Source organism: Pteronotus mesoamericanus, unplaced genomic scaffold, assembly GCF_021234165.1.
Source record: "Pteronotus mesoamericanus isolate MK-2021 breed Mesoamerican mustached bat unplaced genomic scaffold, CSHL_Meso_final contig_246, whole genome shotgun sequence".
Taxonomy (NCBI): Eukaryota; Metazoa; Chordata; class Mammalia; order Chiroptera; family Mormoopidae; genus Pteronotus; species Pteronotus mesoamericanus.
Window position 1 is genome coordinate 12,387,243 of NW_026555104.1, and position 23,666 is coordinate 12,410,908.

Below are 23,666 nucleotides of genomic sequence, written 5' to 3' on the forward strand. Positions count from 1 at the left end.
GGGCTGCGTCACCAAAGTGCGCCGGCGGCGGCCACGGACGTCATTGGGCCGTCTTCGTCATCTGTGGGCGGTGTGTTCCTGTTAGCGCGACTGGTGCGTGGAGCTAGTGGTCATGGCGACTCGCCGAGCTCTGCACTTCGTATTTAAAGTGGGGAACCGCTTCCAGACTGCGCGTTTCTATCGTGATGTCCTGGGGATGAAGGTGGGCGGGGCCGAGGGGGACAGGCGCGCGAGGGTGGCACGGGTGGCTGAGCCAGACGGGGCCGAGAGAGGAGAGAAACGAGTTTCAGGCAGAACCCAGGTGTCCGAGCCTCCCGTTAGCTCTCGGGCTTTCAGCTTCAGGAAGAGTTTTGAGTCCTGCTTGGGTTAGATGGCCTTTAAAAGGGGACGCACGCTTATTAGCCGCCGACTGTGCTCACACACGTGCTTTCATTTAAATTCATTCACAACTATAATTCGTATATTGAGCTCTTGCCATTGTGGAGCTTCTAGTCTCATGGGAAAGCCAGTAAATAAACAGAAATCCCAGCAACCAGTAACTTAGCCTCTTTGGGTTTGGAGCCTTTCAGTTTAGATAATCAGCATATTCAGAGCTCTGTTTCTCAGGGATGGTTTGAATAGCCTCTTGGGTGCTCAGCTTCTGGGTGAGCGCTCCGACTCTCGTCTCAACAGTCCAGATCTAGGAGTGAAGTCCGATCACAGTTTCCTCTCCAACACCCGGAAGCAGCCTCTCTGCAGCCCTGAGCAGCTATAACTTTGCATGGGTCATTGGGTTACAAACAAGCGGAAGCTTTTGGGGAGCAAGGACTTTAGAGGTACAAGAGTGCAGTTTAATATAGAGAGTGCAGAAGACGTGGGGTGCATGTATGTTGTCCAGTTTCACTGTGCTATGCTGAGATTTGGTAAGAAAGATGAAGAAAACCTCGATAAAAGCTGGCCCAGAATGGGGTGGGTTAGGAATTGGATTTGTACAAAGCTAACAGTGACGGAAGTAGAAATTTGGTAAGGGATAGAACACCACAAAGCTTGAGAAAGTATCATATATGTACTAGGAAGTGGGCCTTCTCCAAACACCAAATCTGCCAACACCATGAGCTTAGACTTTCAGCCTTTGAAACTGTAATAAATAAACTGTTGTTGGTTATAAGCCAAAAAAGAAGGAGGAAAAAAGAAAATCACAAAGCTCTCCTTTAATGTGTAAATGTTATCTGCTATTATCAAGCACAACAGTAGGAGAGACTTAACTCCAACCTGGAGTGGTCAAGAAATAATTCATGGAGACTTTGCATTTGAGTTGACATCTAAAGAGAGGATTTCCACAGACCATGATGAGAGGGAGTAGTATATTAGGAAAACTAAAGAGCCAGTGCAAGAATTAGGGATGTTTTGGAAATACTGCTAGTTTTCTCTGCCTTTAGCTTGGACTAATTAGTTCAAGTTAAGGAGGTGGGATGTCAGTGCAGATAGGTTGGAACTGCTCCTGGTAGTGTCTTGAATTCTATGCTGAGGAATTTAGATTCTGTGCCGCTGTGAGTAGGGAGCTCTCTTGCAGTTTGGAACAGGGCACTGATATGATCAGAGCTGTGCTTTACAGACCTAATTTTATGGTGGTGTTGATGTAAGAAACGTCCAGACCTGTAGGGAATTTTTATTATAAGAATTTATTTGAGCCAAACTGACACAATACTGGGAAGGAAGATCTCAATGGCTCCAGAGAATGGCAGTTTCGCAGTTAAAGGAGGGAATGTAAGGAAGATTAAATGAAGATGGGAGAAAACAAGCTGGGGGATTGGATTACAGCATACTTAACAAGATCGTGTGCTCTCTTGAAGATGGTCATGCTTCTGAAGGATCTGAAAAGGAGGCATTTTAAAGGTCTGTTAACCTAGATGCACAGAAACAATGGACAGGGCTTGTTTAAGGCAAAGATAAACTTTTTACTAAAGAAGTTATTTGCCGAGGACAAGACTACCCACCATGACCTGCCCAGTTAGAAATTTATGATCAGGTCACCTGTGAGGTTCCCTTCAGTCACTGGTCTTGTCAGATTTAGTACAGAGCCCCTTTTTTTTCTCCGCAGTGGTATTAATGGAGATCAATAACTATGATTTTTAATTGAATTTTTAAAAAATTTTACGTACAAAGAGCTTGCATTCTGCGGTAAGGTAAATGTCTTGAATGACCCACTTATAGAAGTTCACTTTATCCAACTCATGAAGCCTAAGTCCTTCACGTGCTAATGGAAACACAGGTGTTAACATATTGGGGCCATATTTCCAGATCAGACCATGTGTGCGGGTTTGAGCATACGCGGCAAAAACAAGAACCCTGGCTGAAATTTCTTGGACGGCCCCAGTAGAGTTGCTGGTGACCCATCTTGTTCTCTCCGATGCAAGGAGGCAAAAAGAAAGAGCTCTAAATATGGTCTTTAATAGCCTGTAAGAGAAGTGTTAGGAGCCTGAACAGGAGCAGTGGTAGTGAGAATCAAAAAGAGAAAATAGACCTTAACACGTCGATAGCCTACTGTGTACTAGGTTCTGCGCTGTAATAAATTATCCATGTTCACAACATATTAGGAGACCCAGATCTGAAGAACAGTCTCAGTGTTACCCAGCTACTGAGTGACAGCCAGAATTTCAAACCAGGCTTCTCTAATGCCGAAGGCCACTTTTTTTTTTTGCTTACATAGCACTGCTTCCCAGTCTCAATAGATTTCACGACTTTGCTTGGTTGCCTGGCTCTTGGTGTCAAGGTGTTCTTCCTTCCTCGCCTCTGCTACTTTCAGCCTGGGGAAGCTATAAAGCTTATTATCTTCTGTTTGTTTTACAAGTAAAGCTTACAAATGATAATGTCTGTGTGTTGATTATTTTAGTTTTTGCTGAGCATGCTGCATGTAGTACTAGTAAAACTTAACAATTTATTCTGATTCCCTGAGCAGATTCTGCGGCATGAGGAGTTTGAAGAAGGCTGCAAAGCTGCCTGCAATGGGTATGACACCTTGTTTCTTAAAATCTCCTTTAGGATCTGAAAACCCCTGGAGAACACAAAGCAGTTCCTCAAGGTGGAATAAATTAAGGAGGCAATAAATTGGGCAGCTTCAGGAACACAAATAATTGTATGCTGTGGGTGAAACAATGTCTTACCGAGTATCTCTTAAGCTTAGTAGCCATGACAAGCTGGAAAACTCCAAAGCCTGGTGGGACTTACATGCTTGTTGATGGATATGCAAATAAATAAGTTAAGGTCAGCTTGGAGGACTGCCTTTACAGCATTCTGTCCCCTACTTTAGAGAATAAGTAAATGAATCCTTTCCTCAAGGAAGTGCCAGTCTTTGGGGCCTTAGGTGACGGGGCCCGTGAGCACTGTCCCCAGCTGCTCTTAGCACCAGCTGAGGCCATCTCGTCTTTGTGGGCACTTAGAGGACCAGAAGGGGCTTGCCCACACCTCTGTTCCAATAGTTCTTTGGGCGAGGCCAGGCGCAGATTTTGTCTGAGGTCACTGGGTTCATTTACTTTCCTTTTTCTAGGCCTTATGATGGGAGATGGAGTAAAACAATGGTGGGATTTGGACCTGAGGATGATCATTTTGTTGCAGAACTGACTTACAATTATGGCATCGGAGACTACAAGCTTGGCAATGACTTTATGGTAAGTATCATTTTGTTTTAGACTTCTGGCTACACCGTCTATTGAGATCACTGATACAGGTTTAGCTATGATAACTGCTGAATTGATGGCCTTTTGGAGTAGTTTAGTGATTAGTTTAATGATGTTTTCTATTTAAAACAAAACTGCTTGGGTACCCTGGCTTCAGGATGAAGTGTGTTCTTCCCATGTTTTGGAATCAAACTCAAGACTTAGAGACATCTTCGAAGGAGACAGAACCCCCCCCCCCCCCCCCCGAGAACTGATGCGCCTTGAGAGCTAAAGGGCCAGCGTCATTGGTCTGGTCAGGTCCTGATCGCCATCCAGAGAAACATTCTCCCTGGAGTGGCCCGTTAGATTGGTCTGGGCTACTATAGCCGGTGCTAGTCAGAGAAGATTCTGAGAGGGTTTTAAGGGTAAAGAGAAGAACGTATTTATTCATTCAGAAATTCCGGTTACCGTGCACCTGTTGGAGTAATAGTATCAATCATTTATTAAGCAGTCACCCTCTGCTAAATAGAATACCACTCGGACCAGATACGTAGCAGGATAGGAGTAACTAATTTTTTACCCAGAATATACTGAGCAAATCTACCTCATTTGATCTCAGTATTACTGTTATATTAAAATAATGCTATCTAGATGGAAGTTTTTTTGAGAATCAAATGTCTATAAAGTGTTTGTAAATGGAAAGGACTGCTCAGATTCAACATATTTATTTGTTTTTTTCTTTTCTCTCTTCGTGTCTCCATTGATTTATTCATTTAACAGATACTATTGTGACTTACTATATGCCATGTACCTTGTTAGGCCAGTGTTAACACTGGAGCGTTAAGCACGTTCCCTGGCCTGAGGAGCTTCCTGCGTGGTGGGGGGAACCAGTGAAGGCACAACAAGAATACACTGTGATAAGTGCTAAGATTGGGATAAGAATAGGGGGAAGCGGGAACACACGGGAGTAATCCCCAGCCTGTTCCTGGAGAGGTGAGAGTTCAGGAAAAGCTTTCCAGGGGTGGCATCCGAGCCCAGTGAGTGGAGTTGGGAGGGAGGATGAGGAGAGTGTCCAGAGCACGGGCACTGACCCCGAGGCGAGAGGGACCGTGTCACTCAGGACTGTGAGTAGCGCAGTCTGACTGGAGCTTAGTGTGTGAAGAAGGGAGTGGGTAGAGTTGGGGCTGAAGAAGCAAGCTGGGGCCACATCAAGCAAGCACAGTAAGATGCATTTTAGACTTTATTCTGAAAGCAGAGCGAAGCCATTTGTAAGCAGGAGAATGCCATAGTGTGTGTGGTGTGCAAGAAGAATGCAGCGGGCTAGGGCACGGCATCTGGGCTGAAAGGCAGCAAGACTCAAGTGTGAAGCTAGCTCACAGGATACGGCAAGTGACCTGCAGTTCCTGCGCTGGCCCGGTAGTGGGCGCTGGAGAGAAGCGGATGGATCTGAGAGATGTTGAGGAGGTGGGGTTGGTACGGTTTGGTGACGGGGTGTATGCGAGAGTTCCTTTGTGCTTCTCCTGGTCTTTTCTTTACTCTCCAAAATTAAATCAGGGAAAGAAAAAAGAGCAAACCCGTCATGGTGCCATCGTCATTTACGTGGCTCAAGTCCCGTGCTCGGGCCCGTGTGGGTGGAGGGAGCAGCCGTCCGTGGCGCCCCAGAAGGCCCGACGAAGGAAGGTTGCTTCTGCGCTTCCCAGTTCGTGGAACAAAAAAAGAAAGCAGGTCAATTAGAACTCCCATGTGTATAAAGGACTCCTGTTCATTAAAAAGAAAAGGATCGGCCACATAATGATTTTTTTTAAAAGGGCAAAAACTGTGAACAGATAGTTCACAGAAAAGGAATTAGAAATGTCTCTTAAATATCGACAAAGATGTTCGACTTCCACACCGCCGCTGGTCACCTCTCAGACCGGCGAAGCGAGGCGTGAGCGCCCGCCGAGGGCGCGAGGGTGTCGGACGGGCGCCGCTCTACCGTTGCTAATAGGAGTGTGAATCGGTGCGCCCTCAGCTCAGCGGTATCGAAATAATGCATTCATTCTTTGACCTTTAATTTCACATCTAGGAATTTAGTTTACATATAGTATATTGACAAATATGTGGAATGACCTATGCATTTTTTAAAAAAGATTTTTATTTTTAGAGAGAGGGGAAGGGAGGGAGAGAAACATCAATGTGTGAGACATGCATAGAGCAGTCGCCTCTCAGACGTCCCCAGCTGGGGACCTGGCCTGCAACCCAGGCATGTGCCCTGACTGGGAATTGACCTTTTGGTTTGCACGCTGGTGCCCCATCCACTATGCCACACTAGCCAGGGCTTGACCTATGTATTAATTTATTTATTACAGTAATTATTCATGTAACAAATATTTATTGAGTGCCTGCTATGTACCAGGCACTGCTCAAGGAACTCTGGATAACCAGTGAACAAAACTCAAAAATCTATGTCTGGCAGGGGAGGGAGTTAAGAGCCTGACAGACAAAACTAATAAATAGACTAAATTATGAATCATATAATATGTTATTTTAAATGTGATCATTGTTATGGGGAAAGAACAGAGCAGAATAAGGGGACTTGGGAGTATAGAGCAGATGACTGGTCTTAATTTTGAGGAGGGGCCCTGGATAATGTGGCTCAGTGAATTGAGCACCGGCCTGCAAACCAAAAGGTCACTGGTTCAATTCCCAGTCAGGGCACATGCCTGCGTTGCAGGCCCAGTCCCCGGTGGGGGGCTCATGAGAGGCAACCGCACATTGATGTTTCTCTCCCTCTCTTTCTCTCTCCCTCCCCCTCTCTCTAAAAATAAATAAATACAATTTAAAAAAAAATTTGAGGAGGGTGTTGAGCAAGGGAAGGTGTCCTTGAGGAGCTGACATTTGAGCAAAGGCTCAAGGAGACAAGGGAGTCAGCCGTGTGGGTACCTTGGGGAAGAGCACTACAGGAGGGGGAATAGCCTGTACAAAGCCACCAAACGGCACCTGCCATGGTCAAGACAATGCAGGGAGGCCAGTGTGGCTGGCACAGAGAGGGCGGGGTGGTAATGGGAGGAGGCAGGGTCAGACATGGGGCAGATTGTGTTGGGCCTCTCAGGCCATTATGAGCCATCCCTGAGTGAAATGAAAAGCCATCAAGGATTTTAGGCAGAGGAAAAATGACCTGGGATTTGCTCTCTTGAGAACAGGCTCTAGGGTGTGTTTTAGAATGTCCACTCTGGCTGCAGAGTGGCTGGTGGATTGATAAGGCCCTGGGCAGAGAACGAGGCTGTTGCCGTGACCAAGCTGGAAATGAGGCTAGCCTTATCAGATGGCGTAAGTGGGCATTTTTAGGTATTTTGATTACATTTAAATTAAAAGATGCCTTCATAGCTGGTATAAATTTTCTGTTTAAAAAAGCAAAAAGAAATTTCTTTCACTGGATCTTTAAAATTAGGAGAGATTACCTTTGGTTTCAGTTGAATGGCATTTGAATTTCAGCCCTGCAATTCACGAAGTTTGGAATCTGTGTAGAAGAAAAATGTCCAAAACCTACTTTAAAATCACTAGGAGGATATTTTGAATGCCAGTTAATTCTTAGGTGGTTTGACATTGTCAACCTAAAAAACGTCCCAACCTGCAGAGAATGTTTATGAGTTTATTTGAGCCAAACTGACTATGTTTTCAGGAAACAAGATTTCAAATGCTCTGAAGAATGAGTGTTACTCTTTCTTTTATGCATCTGGAACTAAGGAAGGAATGGAAGGTAGATTAACAATTAACAAGATTATGTGCCCCCATGAGGGCGGTTACACCTCCCAGGGGTCTAGAAAAGAGGATTGCTTCTGGCGTTCGAAGGTATTAACCTAGATGCGCAAGAACAGTGCACAGGGCTGGCTTTTAAACTTTTACTAAAGACATTATAGGCCGCAGGCATGACTGCCCACCATGACTAACCCAGATCACCCTGTGGAGTTACTTTCAGTCACTGAACTTGTACGTACCCTTTTTTATCCACAATGTAAAGGTGATGGGGCTTTGTCCCATTATATCGTTCCATAAAAGCTCTGTCGTAGTTACCCACTTGGATGATATTGCTGTTCGTCATAGGGTATCACACTCGCTTCTAGCCAGGCTGTCAGCAATGCCAGGAAGCTGGAGTGGCCGCTCAGTGAAGTCGCAGAAGGTGTTTTTGAAACCGAGGCCCCAGGAGGATATAAGTTCTATCTGCAGGATCGAAGTGCGCCTCAGTCAGGTAATTATACTAATAAAAACCCTCTTGTCTGAAGGTGTCTTTGATGGAAGGTGCGAGGGAGCTGGACTTCTTTGTCCTGTGGAGTCTTTCCCACGCCAGTGTTGTTATTTGTTTTCTGAGAAATTATATTCTTTTATGAAATCTTCATAATTATAGGGGCTCCAGACTGGTTTTGTTCTACTGGTAATGTAGCTGTTTAGGATACTTTCAGCTGTGAATAACAAAACCCAATTCAAACTAGCTTGAACAGTAAGAAAATGTTTTGGCTCACAAAACAGGCATTCTATAAGTAGGAAAGATTTCAGCATTAGTTGATTCAGCAGCTCACAAATGGCATCAAGAACTGAAATTTGCTGTCTCTCTCCATTCCCTTGTCCACAGGGGCCCGCTTCTCCCAGAGCCAGCGCCCCTCGTCGTGGTAGGTGGCTGCCAGTAGCAGTTGCAGCTTCGTGCTCCCACGTTCTCTTCTGGTGGGGGAGGGAGAGACGACTGACTTCCTGTTGCTCTTTTCAAAGAGCAGAGCAAAACTTGCCCAGAATCTTTCAGCCGACTTCCTGGTCAGATATGATTCATGTGCCTGCTCGTGAACCAAACACTGGCAGGAGAAATAGAATTATCCTTAGGCCAGTTAGTCTGTTGTCCAGCAGACATCAGTTTCCCAAACTATGACGCTGGTGCTCAGCGAGTGAGGGAGGACGGAAGTGAGGAGCCGCTTGCCTCACTGACTGCACAGGGAGCAGGAAGGAACCTGCGCGATGTGTATACTGCAGGGGCATCCTTGTCATAGTGTATTTCATTCCTGCAAATGCCGCTACCTGCTCTGCCCAAAGCAAAAAATACTGGAGAATGGCAAGGGCAGTTCCGCCTGCCATTCACTCATGCCCCTGAGTGGGCCTGTGCGAGACATACTCCTCTTTCCTCCACTGGTCAGCCTCACGTCCCAGAATCCCTCATGCTGAGTCTGGTTGTTGTGTTGAATGCTTTTCCCCTGGAGCTCAGCAGAAGAAAGTGATGTGTTCCAGGGTGGGAGGTTCGGCTGCTGCTCTGGGACTCACTGGGAGATGGTATTTCTGTACTTAATCATTTAAGGGATTTATATGATGACTTTTTACTGATAAGTGATTGTTGCTTTATACACTAACTTTAAAACTTAACTGCTGTCACTAATTGCACTGTACATTTTTTCCCCTAATCTTGATGTGTCAATATGTAAGATAATGGCAAGCCCCACAATCCTAAGATGATACTGTCCTTTGGGATGATAGTACCTTTAGGGCATTAATTTCTGATTGATAGCAGAGTCAGGTCTATCAGTCTAGCTCATGTCCCCCCTTCCTAGACTCACTCACTTGGCCTGTAGCCTCACCGCCGTGGTCCTTTCCCTGCCCCTGCACACCTCCGGAGGCAGCCAGAATTTGTGGATTCCTCAGAGAACAGGAAAACTGTAACAGCCCGCGAGGCCGAGGCCCCTGGGAAACTCCTTGCCATAGGCCGTGATGCTGATGCTCCAGCCAGTGGGCCGAGGCATGAAAGTGGAAGGAAATGTATTGAATTTATCACAGTCAGACGTAGATTTGGAATGGGACTTCAGAAACTCACTTTACAATATAAAAGTTTCCAGGAATGGTGTTTTAATACAACTAAAAAGAAGAAAAAACCCACTACCCGTATATGCAGAGATAACCACTGTTAACATTTTAGCATATAGCTTTCCAATCCTTTATCAAAAAATAAGTATATAATTAAATAAATATATTTTTAATTCCCATTCCATTGGAAGGATTCCATTGTATTGCACCACAGGAAGATAAACAATGCTCTATTGTTGGGTATTTATGTTATCCCTCGCTTTTCACCACGTGGAGCAGCGCTGTGATGAATGCCTTTGTGCTGACAGCCCCTCAAACAGCCACAATTACGTCTTTAATTGCTGAAAGCGGGGCTGCTCTTTTAGAAGCAGTGTACATGTTTTAGGCTTTCAGTATGTTTTGTCAGATCGTTCCCCAGAAGCGAGCCAGTTCACGCGCTCCCCGTGTTGCGTGACGGTGATTTTCCCCTCACGCTACCACCGTCAGTGCTGCCAACTTCTAAAATTATTTGCCAATTAGATAACAAAATGTCTTACTTGAATTCTAATTTCTTTCCTTGTGAAGTCGAATGTTTTCCATATGTTCACGGACCATTCCAATTTTGTGTCTTTTGCCTGTTTTTCTAGGATATTCATCTTTTCCCTCTTAATGCTTAAAGGTGATTTAACTAATAAGGACTTTGTGTCAAATACACTGCAAAAAAATGTTTCTTACTTTGTTGTTTACTCTTTAATTTTTTTAAATTTATTGATTTTAAAGAGAGGGAGAGAAACATTGACTTGTTTTTCCACTCATTTATGCATTCATTGGTTCTTTTATGTGGCTTGACCAGGAATTGAACTCACAACCTTGGCGTATTGGGATGACACTCTAACCAACTGAGCTACCCAGCCAGGGCTTTACTTTTGCTTGCAACTTTTTTGTTTTTTGTTGCCTAGGAATTTTCCATTTCAGGTAATAACCTAGCAATTTTTACTTCATGGTTTTTGTATCTTGTGTCAGGTTTAATAAAGTCTCCACCCCAAAATTGTATAAACAATTACCTGTTTCTAGTTTTTTTATGGTTTAATTCTTTAAACTTAATCCTTTAACCCAACAGGAATGCATTTTGCCATTTAGTTTAAAGGTGTGACTTTTTCCCACTAAGTTATTGAATAATGTACCCTTTTGTATGGACATAAAATCCCTTTCTTATCACAAATTCCTATATTTTCTGGAGCCAGTTTTGGTTTTTCTGTTCTGCTCCATTGCACTGACCTATCATTGCCGCCGTTTTATTCCCCTGCAGACCCTGTGTTAAAAGTAACTCTAGCAGTGTCTGATCTTCAGAAGTCCTTGAACTACTGGTCTAATCTACTGGGAATGAAAATTTATGAACAAGATGAAGAGAAGCAAAGGGCTTTGCTGGGCTATGCTGATAACCAGGTGAGTGACCTTGGAGAGAAATAATCTGTTACTTTGAGTTTGGCTTATAAATGAGGTTAATATGAAGCTTGTTCCCTTAATTTCTCCACAGTGATAAAGAGAATGAAAAAAAAAATTGCTGATAACCTTACCACATAGATACTTGGGGCTCAGTCCTTTCAGGGATGAAATTGCTGAGTTGGAAGAGATGTAGACAAGACTTTTTTTTTTTTTTTTTTTTTTTGACCAGTAGAGAAGTTTATTTAACAAAAGTTCAATGTGAAAATGTACAAGACTCGATTTTTATGTTGTAGTAAAACAGGGGTTGTGGAGAGGGGACGTAGAAGCACGCTGATTTCTCTGGTGAACACGTCCATTCTTTATACTCGTTCCAAGGCTTCTAACATGATGATACTGTTGCCTCGTATTACCACCATTCCAGTATTGTTCTATTGCCCACTTGTTGCCATCTCCACACATTCATCTATCACAAGGTTCATAAAGGGGTCGAATCCCTGCAATATTCCTTGGACATGCCTGCCACCATTTAATTTCAATGATAACTTCTTGTCCATAAGTTTTTTTAGCTCAGAAGGGTGAGCTTTGCTCATAGTGTCTGTTCAGCGAGCTCAAAGATACCTCTGAAAGAAATTCTTAGCCTCTTACGCTCCCGCCGGTAGGCCTAGAGTTTGGCGTCTGGCCAGATGTAGACAAGACTTAATACTGTAAAGATAATGTATCTTTTTCCTTTAAAAAATAACCCAGCATTTGAGCTTGATTTAGTCCTTGAACTTTGACCCAGCAGGTCTCTTCCTAGGAATTTATTTTACATACTCATCATACATGTTCATAAAGAACTGTGTACCGTTATTGGTTGCAACATTGTTTGTAATAGCAAAATATAAGAAATAATTTAGCCCTGGCTGATGTGGCACAGTGGATTGAGTGCTGGCCTGTGAACCAAAAGGTCACCAGTTTGATTTCCTCTCAGGGCACATGCCTGGGTGTGGGTGAGGTCCCCACTTGGGGGCGTGTGAGAGGCAACTGAGTGATGTATCTCTCACACATTGATGTTTCTTTCCGTCTCCTTCTCCCTCCCTTCCCCTCTCTCTAAAAGTAAATAAGTAAAATCTTTAAAAGAAGAGCCCTGGCTGGCATGGCTCAGTGGATTGAGTGCCAGCCTGCAAACTAAAGGGTTGCTGGTTCGATTCCTAGTCTAGGGCACGTGCCTGGGTTGTAGGCCAGGTCCCGAATAGGGGGCGTGTGAGATGCAACCACACATTGATGTTTCTTTCCCGTTCTCTCTCTCTCCCTTCTCCTCTCTAAAAATAAATTTTAAAAATTGTAGAAAAAAAATGAATGTCCTATGGATTAGCAGAACAGTTCAATGCATTAGTCCAGTGGATGACTATACAGCTATCGAAAAGAATGAAGTACGTCTTTACGTGCTGACATGGTAACATTAATTGGAGAAAAGCAAAGGACAGAATAATGTGTAAATTATGCTGCCATTTGTGTAAAAAGAAAAGAAATGTGCATGCCCATGTGTACAAATAGAGGCAACTGCTGAGTATGCCTCTGGAGTGAGAGTAGGAGGGAGACTTAATTTTTACTTTATTCCTTAGTACTCTTAATTTTTTTTTTAACCACATAATCTGTTCTAAAAAATAAAACCCACTTTGTTATTTTTCAGTGTAAACTGGAGCTACAGTGCATCAATGGTACAGTTGATCACGCAGCAGCTTTTGGAAGAATTGCCTTTTCTTGCCCCAAAAAAGAGGTAGTGTTTGGTACCAAGTCTTTTGTTTCATTAAGCTTTGTAACCAGCTGGTTCAACTGCTAAGAACCTTGGGCCTCCCCTTCGTTAGGTTCATTCTGATCGTGGCTTTGGTATCAAGTTCAACAGCTGTCTTGAGCAGCTGAGATAAAAAAACCAAACAAGGGGCTCCCGGGTTCTTTTTGGTTGACCGGACATTCCATTAGGGCTGATGAGGACTGTGGCCTAAGAGTGGTGCATGACCCCTAGCTCACTTTTCTTTTTTGTTTTGCTCCAGTTGCCTGATTTAGAAGACTTGATGAAAAGGGAGAAGCAGAAGATTCTGACTCACCTGGTGAGTCTGGATACCCCAGGGAAAGCAACAGTACAAGTGGTCATTCTGGCCGACCCTGTAAGTATCACTCAGGAAGGGGTCAGGCTGCACCACGGCTTTCTTTTGAGGTGTCTTGTTGCCATATTTCTTTTGTCTTTTTTGGTGTAGGATGGACATGAAATTTGTTTTGTGGGGGATGAAGCATTTCGAGAACTCTCTAAGATGGATCCCAAGGGAAGCAAATTGTTGGATGACGTGAGTCTCATTTCTGAATATATACGACCATAGGTCCAAGGGAGGTGGCATTAAGGCGCATGGGGAAGGGCCAGAGCGGCAGGGGTCAGTTCTCACTGTCAGAACCATGTTCTTGGCTTTGGGGATGACTTTTGAACCAGGGACTCGCATCTTTATTGCCTTCTCTACAGCTCTTCTCTGGGGGCAGCATCGGTGCCTTCCCACTGCCTCAGGCGCCTTGGGGAACCACTGCGGCTCCTGCCCGTTGAATGGAAATGCCTGGGTACCGCCCCCTTTCAACTCCTTAGCTCTTTTGGTCATCTCTTCTCCTTCTATCACATTATTCTCTTCCTTTCTAGTTGAATTGATCTCAAGCTCCAGTGTCTTCCTTCTTGGAAAATCTTTTATTTACTCCATACAACTTCTCCTGATTTCTTTTTTAAAACTCTACCTACACACTGCTTCTACTTCTTACCTCCCATTTACACTTCAATCTGTACTACACTGGCGCCTATCACTTGGTGAAATGTGCATTTTGATCTCATCAGTGACTTCCATCTTGCCAAAAATACAGCAGCTTCTTTTCTGTCCTCTTCAAACTGGATTTTTTAGCAGTATCCAAGCAGCGGTGCATTGGCGTGCCCCGGCATCTAACACGCACCTGGTATGTGGTCAGCACTCAGCGAATACTCTGCTGATGACTAAAGGAATGCATCCGCCTTTCCTGGCTCTGTCACTTAATAGCTGTGTGACTGACCTCAAGCAATTTACTTACAGTCTCTAAATTTAAGCCTTTTCATCTACAAATTTGAGAAAATAAGATTATTCACCTGAGAGTATTGTTGTGTGGTTTATAGAACCTGCCAAGCTACCTACTGACATGATTGTCTGTTGTTACAAACCATCAATGTTCATTAAAGTAGAAAATAGAGCATTTTTAAATTTTACCATAAAGAAAAATGGAATCTTAGGCCACCTCTCAGTCGGCAAATTTGCCAGCCCCTGTCCCTGCTCCTTCATATCACTGCCAACTTCCTCCTCTTTTGAGCTCTACCCGCTTTGGCTTTAGAGACCAGCCGGTGTCACGTCTCTCCAGCAGCTTCTCCTCAGTCGCGGGCGCCCCCTCCGGTGCCTGGTCCTGCTCTGGCTGCCTGCCGCTCTCCTCGGGTCACGTTCTCTCGCCGCCCAGCCGACGTTGCTGTCTGCTCTGGCTCCTGCCACTCTTCAGCCAGAGCCGTCACTGTTTCTCTGATTCCTAACTCCCAGTTCCAGCTCCTCCCTGGGCTCCAAACAGCTATTTTTTGTTGTTGTTACTGAGGTAAAATATACACAGAATTTAAATGTACAGAAATTTAGTGCTCACTTTGATGAGTTTTGACAGTCATATAAATACCCATACAACTACTACTCAAACTATATTTTCATCGCTGCCGAAAGTTCTTTTATGCCCGTTTCCAGTTCGTGACCACCCCCGCCTGCCAGAGGTTTTATCTGTCCTTGGACTTCATATAAATGGAATCATTCCGTAGGTATTGTTTTGTGCCTAGCTTTTTTCACTCAACATTTTTGAGATTCCTCCATGTAGTTGCATGGAGTTTGTTCTTTTTTTTATGGCTGAGTGGTATTCAGTTTTATAACAATTTTTTTATCCATTCTTCCAGTGATGGATATTTGAGTTGTTTCAGATTTTCATTTATTATAAGGAAGACTTCTGTGAACATTCTTGTGTAAATCTTCTTGTAGACAGATGCATGTTTCATTTCTTCTGGATAAAAACGTAAGAGTGGAATTGCTTTTACTTTTAAGACACTGCCAAACAGTCACCCAAAGTGATTGAACCTTTTGACACTTTTATCAGCCACGTCATACACGGTCAGGGTTCCAGCTGTTATACACCCTCCCCAACATTTATATTTTGTTGTTGTTGTTGTTGTAGCTACACTAGTACATGTAAAGTAGTTTCTCATTATGGTTTTTTTTTAAAGGATTTTATTTATTTATTTTTAGAGAGAAGGGAAGGAAGGGAGAGAGGGAGAGAAACATCGATGTGCAAGAGGACACATCAATCTGTTGCCTCTCGCACGCCCCCAACTGGGGCTCTGGCCCGCAACGCAGGCGTGTGCTCTGACTGGGGATTGAACCCACGACCCTTTGGTTCACAGGCTGGCACTCAATCCACTGAGCCACATCAGCCAGGGCTCTCATGGTGATTTTAATTTCCATTTCCCTGATGATTAATGGTGTTGAGCACCTTTTCATATGTTCATTGACCATTTGCTTGTCTTCTTTTGTGAATTATATGTTTTTTTGTCCATTTCTTTCCATAATAGGTTTATTTTTACTACTTTATGACTAAAAATTCCAAATATACACAAGCGAGGACAGCAGATCCCTGTGTGACTGTCACTCATCAGCTCTGGGCCATAACTTCTCATCGTTCTTTCCCACCTCAACTTTTTTTTTTTTTTTTTGCTGGAGAATTCTAAGGCAGATCTCAGACACCATGACATTTCACAATTTAAAAGAAGTAAACATTAAGAAATTTTCTAATACAACATACTGACATCATCACACTTAAAAAATCAACAGTATATCCTTAATGTCACCTCAAATCCACTTATTACTAAAATTTCCCTGATTCCATTCAAAGTAGTTTTATACAGTTGGTTTGCCCTGTGTTTTTAAAGTAGCTTTAATGTAATTGGACTATATAAATACAGAACAGTTTATATGATCCATTTATTTTCATGACGAACACCTGATCTATTTTCATTTTTGCCATTCTAGTCTATTCTCTAACCTCTTCATATGTTTATGCTCACATTATTTTATTTTCCTAGAGTGTCCTTCTGTTATTTGAATATTTGCTTATTTTTAAGGCCCAATCAAATCTATTTAAAATTTTTTTGATTATTTATCTTTTCTTGTTGATTCTTGGAGTTTCAGATGTGAGTCATTTGATATCTTCAAATGCAAGTACTTTTCCTAGTTTATGGCTTGCCTATTTATTTTCTTAATAGAGTGTTTTGAGGAGCAGAAAATTTTTTAAGTTGTTTGTAAACTTTTTCTTTTATGTTTAGTGCTTTTTGTGTCCAGAACCAAATTTATAGCCAATGAAACCTCTTCACCATGGATATTTCAAACTCAGTATATCTATAACTTAATTCATCTCACTTCAAACCCATTCTTCTTTTAATCATATAAAAATAAAAGTTACTATTTATTAAGTATTCTATGTTTTTGACATGTGACATATTCTTAAGCACTTTATGTCTATTGTCTATTCTTTCCACAATCTGCAGGGTTGATAGTTCCTTTTCAGGTGAGGAAACAGGCTCAAAAGTATTGTCACCCAATATTATACATTCAGTAAGTGTCAGGGCAAGGGCTTGAACTAAGATCTTTCAGGCTTTACAGCCAGTTCTCTTTCCTCCCCTATTTCTACTCTGCTCTCTCCCCTTACCAGTGCTGTATATCTTTTATCTCAATTACTTAAGCAAGAATCCTCAGAGCCAATTTTTTTACATTTAATATACTTTTTACTTTAGAATAGTTTTAGGTATACAAACAGAGCCATTTTTTAATGTTGTTTCTCCTCACCCTGAAGTTCTATTAGCTATTAGTCTCCAAGACTGAGTTTTACCTCTGAAATCTTGTTTGTTTACTGCCTTCTGAAAACGTCCTTTTTATCACCCATAATACTGCAGAAGCCTTCTTCCACCGCCCAGTCAATCCCTGCTGCCAGCATGAGCTTTCTAAAGCACAAAATCCAGTAATTTAAAAAATCTGTTTAATCTTCTGATAGCTCTCTGTTGCCTCAAAGATACATTCCAAACGCTTTGACAGGGCCCGTCTGGCCCGTCCCTGCCCTCTGATCTCCCCAGCTCCCATTGCCGTCCCAGCGAGCTATTTCTTTTCCCCAAGATTTATCTTCGTGCCTCCACCCGAGGGCTTTTCTTTTCCTCCCCTCTTACTCAGTTTGTCCTTCAAAACTCAGAAGTTTCCTTGGGTTCTCCATACTGGAGTTTGTTGTTTCCCCCACTTTTTAAAATACAGAAATTTCTGCCCCTTTGTGGGGTTTTTTCCCTGCATATCTTTGTTTTTTAAATACTTTTGTATTTTCATCAAAATCCAGCAGTACCAGGGTTGTGCGTGGGTGCGGTGCCGCGGCCCCTGCCCCATCGCAGAGCCCCGCTGCCCAGAGCGGCCGTCCTGGCATCGCTGTTCAGAAATGAAAAAAAAAACCACCATGTGTTTCTCTTTCTTCGTTTTCAATTGCAGGCAACATCTTTGGACTTCTTGCTGAGGTGGATTTTACACTAATTGTACACTATTTCTCCAACCAGTTAGTTACTCCTTTTCCTTCAGGCTGCCATCACTTTATTGTTTTGTTACAGCAAACGATCCCCCCGCCCCTATACGCCTGTATGCAAAATAGTTGTTTTCATATCTGAGGCCTCAGCTATTCTATGTGCTCTTCAAAGCCTTAAACTATGTCTCTGCTGCCACACCCACACCCACACCCAAATTAATGCCTGCCTAGCTCATAATGAAAACTGGCGTTTTTAAAGGTGTTTCTGTGCTTGCTTTTTGACTAAATAAGTGAATGTATTTTCTTATGAAACAGCTATTTAGCATATGCTTGGTTGTATTGGACAGGAAGTTAAGAGACTTAGATTCTAAGCCTCCACAAGCCCCACTCCATGGTCTCAACCTCACAGAACGATAGGATAAAAGGTCTCTGGTGAAACCAAAACATATTGTTATTAACAAGGCATCCTTTTTAATTAACTGACCCAAAATTAACTGAATAGTACCAGCATCAGTGGAATGGTGTGGGAAGAAGCATAGAAAAAGGAAATCGTTCCAGGCTCAATAGCTAAAATGTCAGAATAGCTTTTCACCTTCGCTCTCATTATTAGGCTGAGTCTCAGGAGCACTAAGGATTCCCGAGAGCCTGGCCAGCCAGGTGCTAAGAGTGACAGCACCGTCTGCTTTACTGAAGACCCCTCAGCCTGGTGGGCTCTGTCCTTGCTCTCTAGTCAGTCACTTCCTGGCTGCAGGCCCTTCACTCTGCAAAGTGAGAGTCCACAAGCAATCGCTCAGTGCTCATCAGCACCCTCTGTCAAAGCAAACATGATCCTCTCCACTGAACGAACTCATTCCACTTGTTAACTTCTTGATTATGAACAATGCAATGAAGTACAAAGTGAACTCTCTGTTTTATTTTATGGACTTAGAATATATATGCCAATTCTGTTTCCGTAGGCAATGGCAGCAGATAAAAGTGATGAATGGTTTGCTACACAAAATAAACCAAAGGCTTCAGGTTAACAGAAGACATCCCGTGGGAGAAGCATTTTCCTTCCTAGCTCCCAGGAGGTTTGATGTGTCCATTCGTGATAAATGCTCTCACAACTTGGTTGTTTCCTATATAGGCAAGGAAGCTGGGGTAGTGAAGATAATATGTGTTTTAATCTTATGAAAGCTCTGATATATTTTAGGTATACAATCCTATTATTGTCAGGCCGGTTAGAGGAGAACTCTTACTGTAATCTGCACTGTCGCTGGAATGGCACAGTCTGCATGTAACTGTATAGATGAGTAATAAATTATTTTCCGGTCTAGGGCAGCTATATGGGACATTACCTTTGCTTGGGATGGAAGGAATTTCGGTAAGCATGTGGATTTTATGAGACCACCTGTTCAGATAAATCCAAATCATATTGCTTATAAAGGAATACTCCAGCATCTGATGATAGTGTGTTGTTCTGATGTCTTACTCTGGCAGGCCTTGACATTTAAACATTTTTTAAAAATTTATTCCTTGAACCAAAAGGTTTGGTTCACACCCCTGCATTCCTTGCTTTAAAATTTTGAGTAGCCAGAGAAAATAGACAAGGATCTAATGTGTTGTGTTGCTGCATGCCTGGCTTGGGCGAGTTTCCTTATATAATTTCTAAAAATCTTCACAAGAAGAGAACATGTTAAATTTCTTAAAAATGGATTAGATGATTTCTTTGGCCTGAAAAAAATTTTTTTAGTGTTTTCTTGTAATTTTCTGTTTGGTTCTATAAAACAGATTAATTTAATCATTGGCAACAAAATTATATTGGGCATATTTATTATTAAATGTTTTTCAAAGATGTCATTCCGAAATTGAGCTGTTAATACCAGCCTGTAAGAATCATTATTTAAAGTGGTGGGCAGGTTCAAATTTTAGGAAAGAGATTGATGAGATCGGAAGGGATTGACCCAGACGATACCAGTCCCAGGATAATATATATTAAATTACTTATAAGTCAGAGCCTCTGCTCTTCTCCCTTGCTGGCAGGGTGGAGTATGGAAATTTCAGGGTGAATTTCAGCTCACCTGCTTATAGAGTGATCTTACTTTCACTGAGAGAAAATAGTCTTTTTCTTGCTTCGCAGCATTTTTCATCCAGCTTAAATGCTCTATCTTAAGGAAGCAACCATGAGTTTCAAAGCAAACTAAATTATTTATGTTCTTGCTCTATACGAATGTTCACTTTTTTTTCTCCTTATACACGGGGAAGTTATTGTATGAATTTGTAATAATCAAAGTTCTATGTCTGTTTAGACTATGATTTATTCTCAGGGTTTCTATTACATTAAATAATTCTTGATTTTTATCTCTACTAATGGTGTTCTTGTGAAAAATAAAAACTATAGTTTCCCAGTGTGTTGGGCTGCTGTGATATGGCCTTCCAAGTTTGTTATCATAAAATAAGTGGTTTATGTAAGTACTAAATGACTAAATACATACTAGATCCCTCTTTATCTGCTTATCTCATATTTTAACATATCCCAAATATTTTCTCTTAAATATACGATTATGCCTGAAAGAAGTTAATGCGGTTTATCTACCTGGGACGTTTTGGCTTTATTTCAGCCCCCTTTTATTTACCTCATGACCTGTCATTTTTCCTGTGCTGCAATTTTTAATATTTTCTTCATCCTAAAACCCTTTAGTGTCCGACATTGACCTTCTATCAAGGAGTCTGAACGTTTTCCTCTGCACATTGCAGCTAGTAATTTTAAACGAAAGGTTAGGGTTACTTTCCCACCTCTGGAGATGGTAGGATCTACCAGAAAACAAAGGTAAAAGAAACATGGTTTTGTCCAAGCTGGTGTTTTTAACCAGATGAAGCTGGAAAGTTCATCTGTTTCTCCAGATTTATGTTGTGTTAACATTTTGTTTTTTGACCTGAGAGGTGGAGTCCTAGATAAATTCAAATACAGCTTGGGTAGAAATCCGGAAAGATTTAGAATGGCTATGTTGCAAGAGTTCTCCCAGGTCAGCCTAGAAAGTTAGTATGAAATCCCTACTTCCCTGACATCGTAGTGGAATTAATAAAGCCATGGACTTTTGGTTCTCCTCTGCGTGACTTTCTGCCCATCTCACCTATCACACAGTGCCGGTGCGGTTTGGCAGGACTTTCAGGAGGGCTCCACCTTGTCCACTGACTGTATGGTAAGAGTTAATGGGAAATTCCAGTTTGGTCTGAGATTTATTACCTTTACCCTATAGGAAATTTCCTCTGGCCTCAGTGTTCAATGAAGAGATGCCCTTGCCTCAGACCTCTTTGTAAGTTAAATAGAGTCAATGGTTAAGAACCAAACCAGTGTAAAAGGTGTACACTGATAAGTCTAGCTCTTACTCGGCCCATCAGTCCCACTTCCCTGCCTCCTACTTATTAATCATATATATATATATATATTCATATTTTCTCCCTTTATTCCACAAAATTTAGTGTACTGTGTATGTTATACCTTGCTTTAAGAAATAATTGTAGCTTAACAATTGCTTTCTGCAGTCTTAATTATGGTACATTTTTACTTTATTGGGTTTTATGGTGATTTACAGAATGTTCCATTATTATTATTGTTTTTTAAAAAAATATATTTATTTTTAGAGTGGGGAAGGGAGGGGGAAAGAGAGGGAAACATTGATGCTTGAGAGATAAATGGATCAGTTACCTCTCACACTCCCACAGCTGGGAACCTGGCCTGCAACCCAGGCATGTGCCCTGACTGGGAATTGAACCAGCACCCTTTTGGTTCTCAGGCCAGCATTCACTCCCCTGAGCCACACCAGCCAGCGCTATTATTACTCTTTACTTTTAATGCAAGTCATGGTTTTAAAAGCCTCAAAGTGTGTACCCTTTAAAGAAGAGAAAACAATACAACTTATACTACGTGGCCCTTGCCCAGTTTATTGTTACAAGGAACAGTTCTTTAGTCACTGTTGTGTCCTGGGCATACTTCATTCTTAAGTGATGTACTTAGTCTCTAGCAACTTCCTACAAATACGTGAACAGAAGATCTCAAAGATACCTGCTGAGGTTTGGTTTCCTTTGACTTTCCTCTGAAGTCTTTATGGTTGTTGCTTCTGTTGTTTAATGGTCCTTCATGAACTGGAGGTAACCTGATGTCATGATTTATGAAAATAGTTTTTAATTGAAGAAAAGTATTGGAAAATCCCATGCCACCACAGACCTATTGCTTTGAAACATCTCTAATAATATCAGTTAGCACTCCGTATTCCAGCGCAGCACTGTGAATTGATACCTGCGTGATAATACTAAGGAGTAGAAGCTGAGCTCAGACACTGGCCCTTGTATGAGTCAAGGGCTTGTTGGGCTCCTGAAACAAATCCCATATACACAACAGGTACATATTGTCCCACAGCCATCCCCAAGTAGAAAGCAGGATTAGCTATGCAGCAGTCCCCAGAAAATTTTGGTTGCTAGGCCTTAGATGAGTGGTTCAGAGGTGGGATTTTGAAACGATCTGCTCCAGTGTTTCTCAGTTACCGTGTTGCTGTAATGGGGTGCTGAGCTGCAGGTCCCCTCAAAATCCCAAAGCCCACCATAGCTATCACTTGGGGGATGAGGCGAGCCAAGCAGGGCCATTGGGAGCTCCTCTGCATATCTGAAGGACATGGCCAGGGTTTCAGTAGCGTTAAAAAAGCTGTGCCTGCATCCAGAGCCAGGCGGTGGGCATGACTCTAACCCGCAATGCAGGGTAACCAGAGGGGCTTCCTGCACCTGCGAGAGCGGCTTGGAGGCGGCTCCTGCATCAGGGGACCACGCTTGCCCCGACTAACAAAGCCGAGAAAGGCGGAGGAAACCAGTCTACTGACAGGTGTAACCCAGTGTGGGAGGAGTTGGAAATGGGGTTATGGAGGAAGATCTGCACAGGGATTTAAACCCAGGTGCAGCAGCTTTGCTGGACTTTTTTACCACACAGTTTGGGAGCTAAGAGGGGGCTCTCTTGACCACAAGGTATGGTTTTAGATTAAGAATGGGAATCTAGCAGAGCTGTGAACTTCTGTATCTTTTCCTGAGATACGGTTCCCCAGACTGGCGGGGCGGGGGGCATGTTTTAAAGGGACTTTGGGATTTAATGGTGACATTCTGCCATTATTCTGAACCAATAACTTCTGAATAAATAGTTCCTTTCCTATTTACCAAACTCTGGCTTTGAGAGCCGTAGTTCCTAATACAGCGGCAGGCAGAAGGAACCATAAAGCAACAAGACCCTCAGGGGGAGGGAGTGGGAGGAGTTTCTGTAACATTGTGATGCATCAATTACCTCACTAAAAGGCTTGTGTTCCAGTAGGGGCTTTTGGTAGTAGGACTTGCCTTTAGGTTTTTACAATCCTTTTCCCCTCCATAATGTTGGGTTAGGAGTGAACGCACAGCCCCTGAAGAGATAAGGGGCCTCAGCCTCCTCTTCTTCCCCCTCCACCGGAAGCTGAGCCTCTCACTGGCCTCAAATCTTGGGCATTTTCATAGCATGATTCCCCCCCGCCCCCAACTCCTGCCAAATATCTACATATGATCCAAGAACAGGAAGGCTGGGAACACAGCATCATACCAAAAGCCAGTTTTGATGGAACTTTCCCTGGAGGAGTGATGCTTTTTACACATTTTGGACAGCTTCCTGGGACTCTCACATTCACTTTGAGTCTGTTTTTCCAACAGCAGACATACGCTTTCATGCAGTTAAAGTAATTTATTGGTGTCTCAGCTATGGTCGCTACGGTTTCTGGACATTTCAGCCAGCAAGGTGTTTTACCAAGTCCATTTCCCTACCAGAGGGGCCATGCTACTGTACTTCATTCTGTTTGACACTTTGTCCTCCTCAACCCTTTTCCTTTTTCTTCAGTTCTTCTACTTTAGCAATGTAGACCCTCATGGCATCCATCTTGGACATCCCTTTTTTCTTGTTCCATGCCTCCCACTTGGCCTTGGCTTTCACATCTGTGGCAGGTGGGGCAGGGATGTCGCAGTCGCCTTTGGTGGCTTGTTTGTAGAAGCTGTACACCAAGAGCTTCTCATGATCACTCACAGGCCCCTTCAACTGCTTTATAGCAGCGCAGGCCAGCTCAAACTCCACTTGGCCCATTGCGGGAACTGAGGCCGGGCCTCTGTCTTTTCCAGTGATACTTGGCTCTAGAA

At 42.8% G+C, this 23,666-nt stretch overlaps 2 protein-coding genes and 1 pseudogene across 2 annotated transcripts; 1 reads left to right on the forward strand and 2 right to left on the reverse strand.

Moving 5' to 3' along the window:
* Positions 1-65: 65 nt before the first annotated feature.
* GLOD4 (glyoxalase domain containing 4) lies at positions 66-19,864 on the forward strand. Its single transcript, XM_054573279.1, has 9 exons — positions 66-202; positions 2,939-2,988; positions 3,527-3,647; positions 7,719-7,863; positions 10,741-10,877; positions 12,550-12,636; positions 12,911-13,024; positions 13,115-13,201; positions 18,449-19,864. Exons 1-9 carry the CDS (start codon positions 113-115, stop codon positions 18,512-18,514), a joined length of 897 nt encoding a protein of 298 aa, XP_054429254.1. The 5' UTR covers positions 66-112; the 3' UTR covers positions 18,515-19,864.
* On the reverse strand, positions 11,210-11,525 carry LOC129070337 (small nuclear ribonucleoprotein G-like; annotated as a pseudogene).
* A 3,485-nt stretch (positions 19,865-23,349) lies between the features above and the next one.
* Positions 23,350-23,613, reverse strand: LOC129070159 (diazepam-binding inhibitor-like 5). The gene has a single exon (XM_054572979.1). The coding sequence runs from the start codon at positions 23,611-23,613 to the stop codon at positions 23,350-23,352; it is 264 nt and encodes an 87-aa protein (XP_054428954.1).
* Positions 23,614-23,666: the final 53 nt, after the last annotated feature.

Bases quoted from the DNA above. Each gene is read 5' to 3' on its own strand.
- LOC129070159 (XM_054572979.1), bottom strand. From the start codon at position 23,613: ATGGGCCAAGTGGAGTTTGAGCTGGCCTGCGCTGCTATAAAGCAGTTG.
- GLOD4 (XM_054573279.1), top strand. From the start codon at position 113: ATGGCGACTCGCCGAGCTCTGCACTTCGTATTTAAAGTGGGGAACCGC. The intron at 10,878-12,549 runs GTGAGTGACCTT...GTTATTTTTCAG, and splicing joins TGGGCTATGCTGATAACCAG to TGTAAACTGGAGCTACAGTG. The intron at 13,202-18,448 runs GTGAGTCTCATT...CTGTTTCCGTAG, and splicing joins GAAGCAAATTGTTGGATGAC to GCAATGGCAGCAGATAAAAG.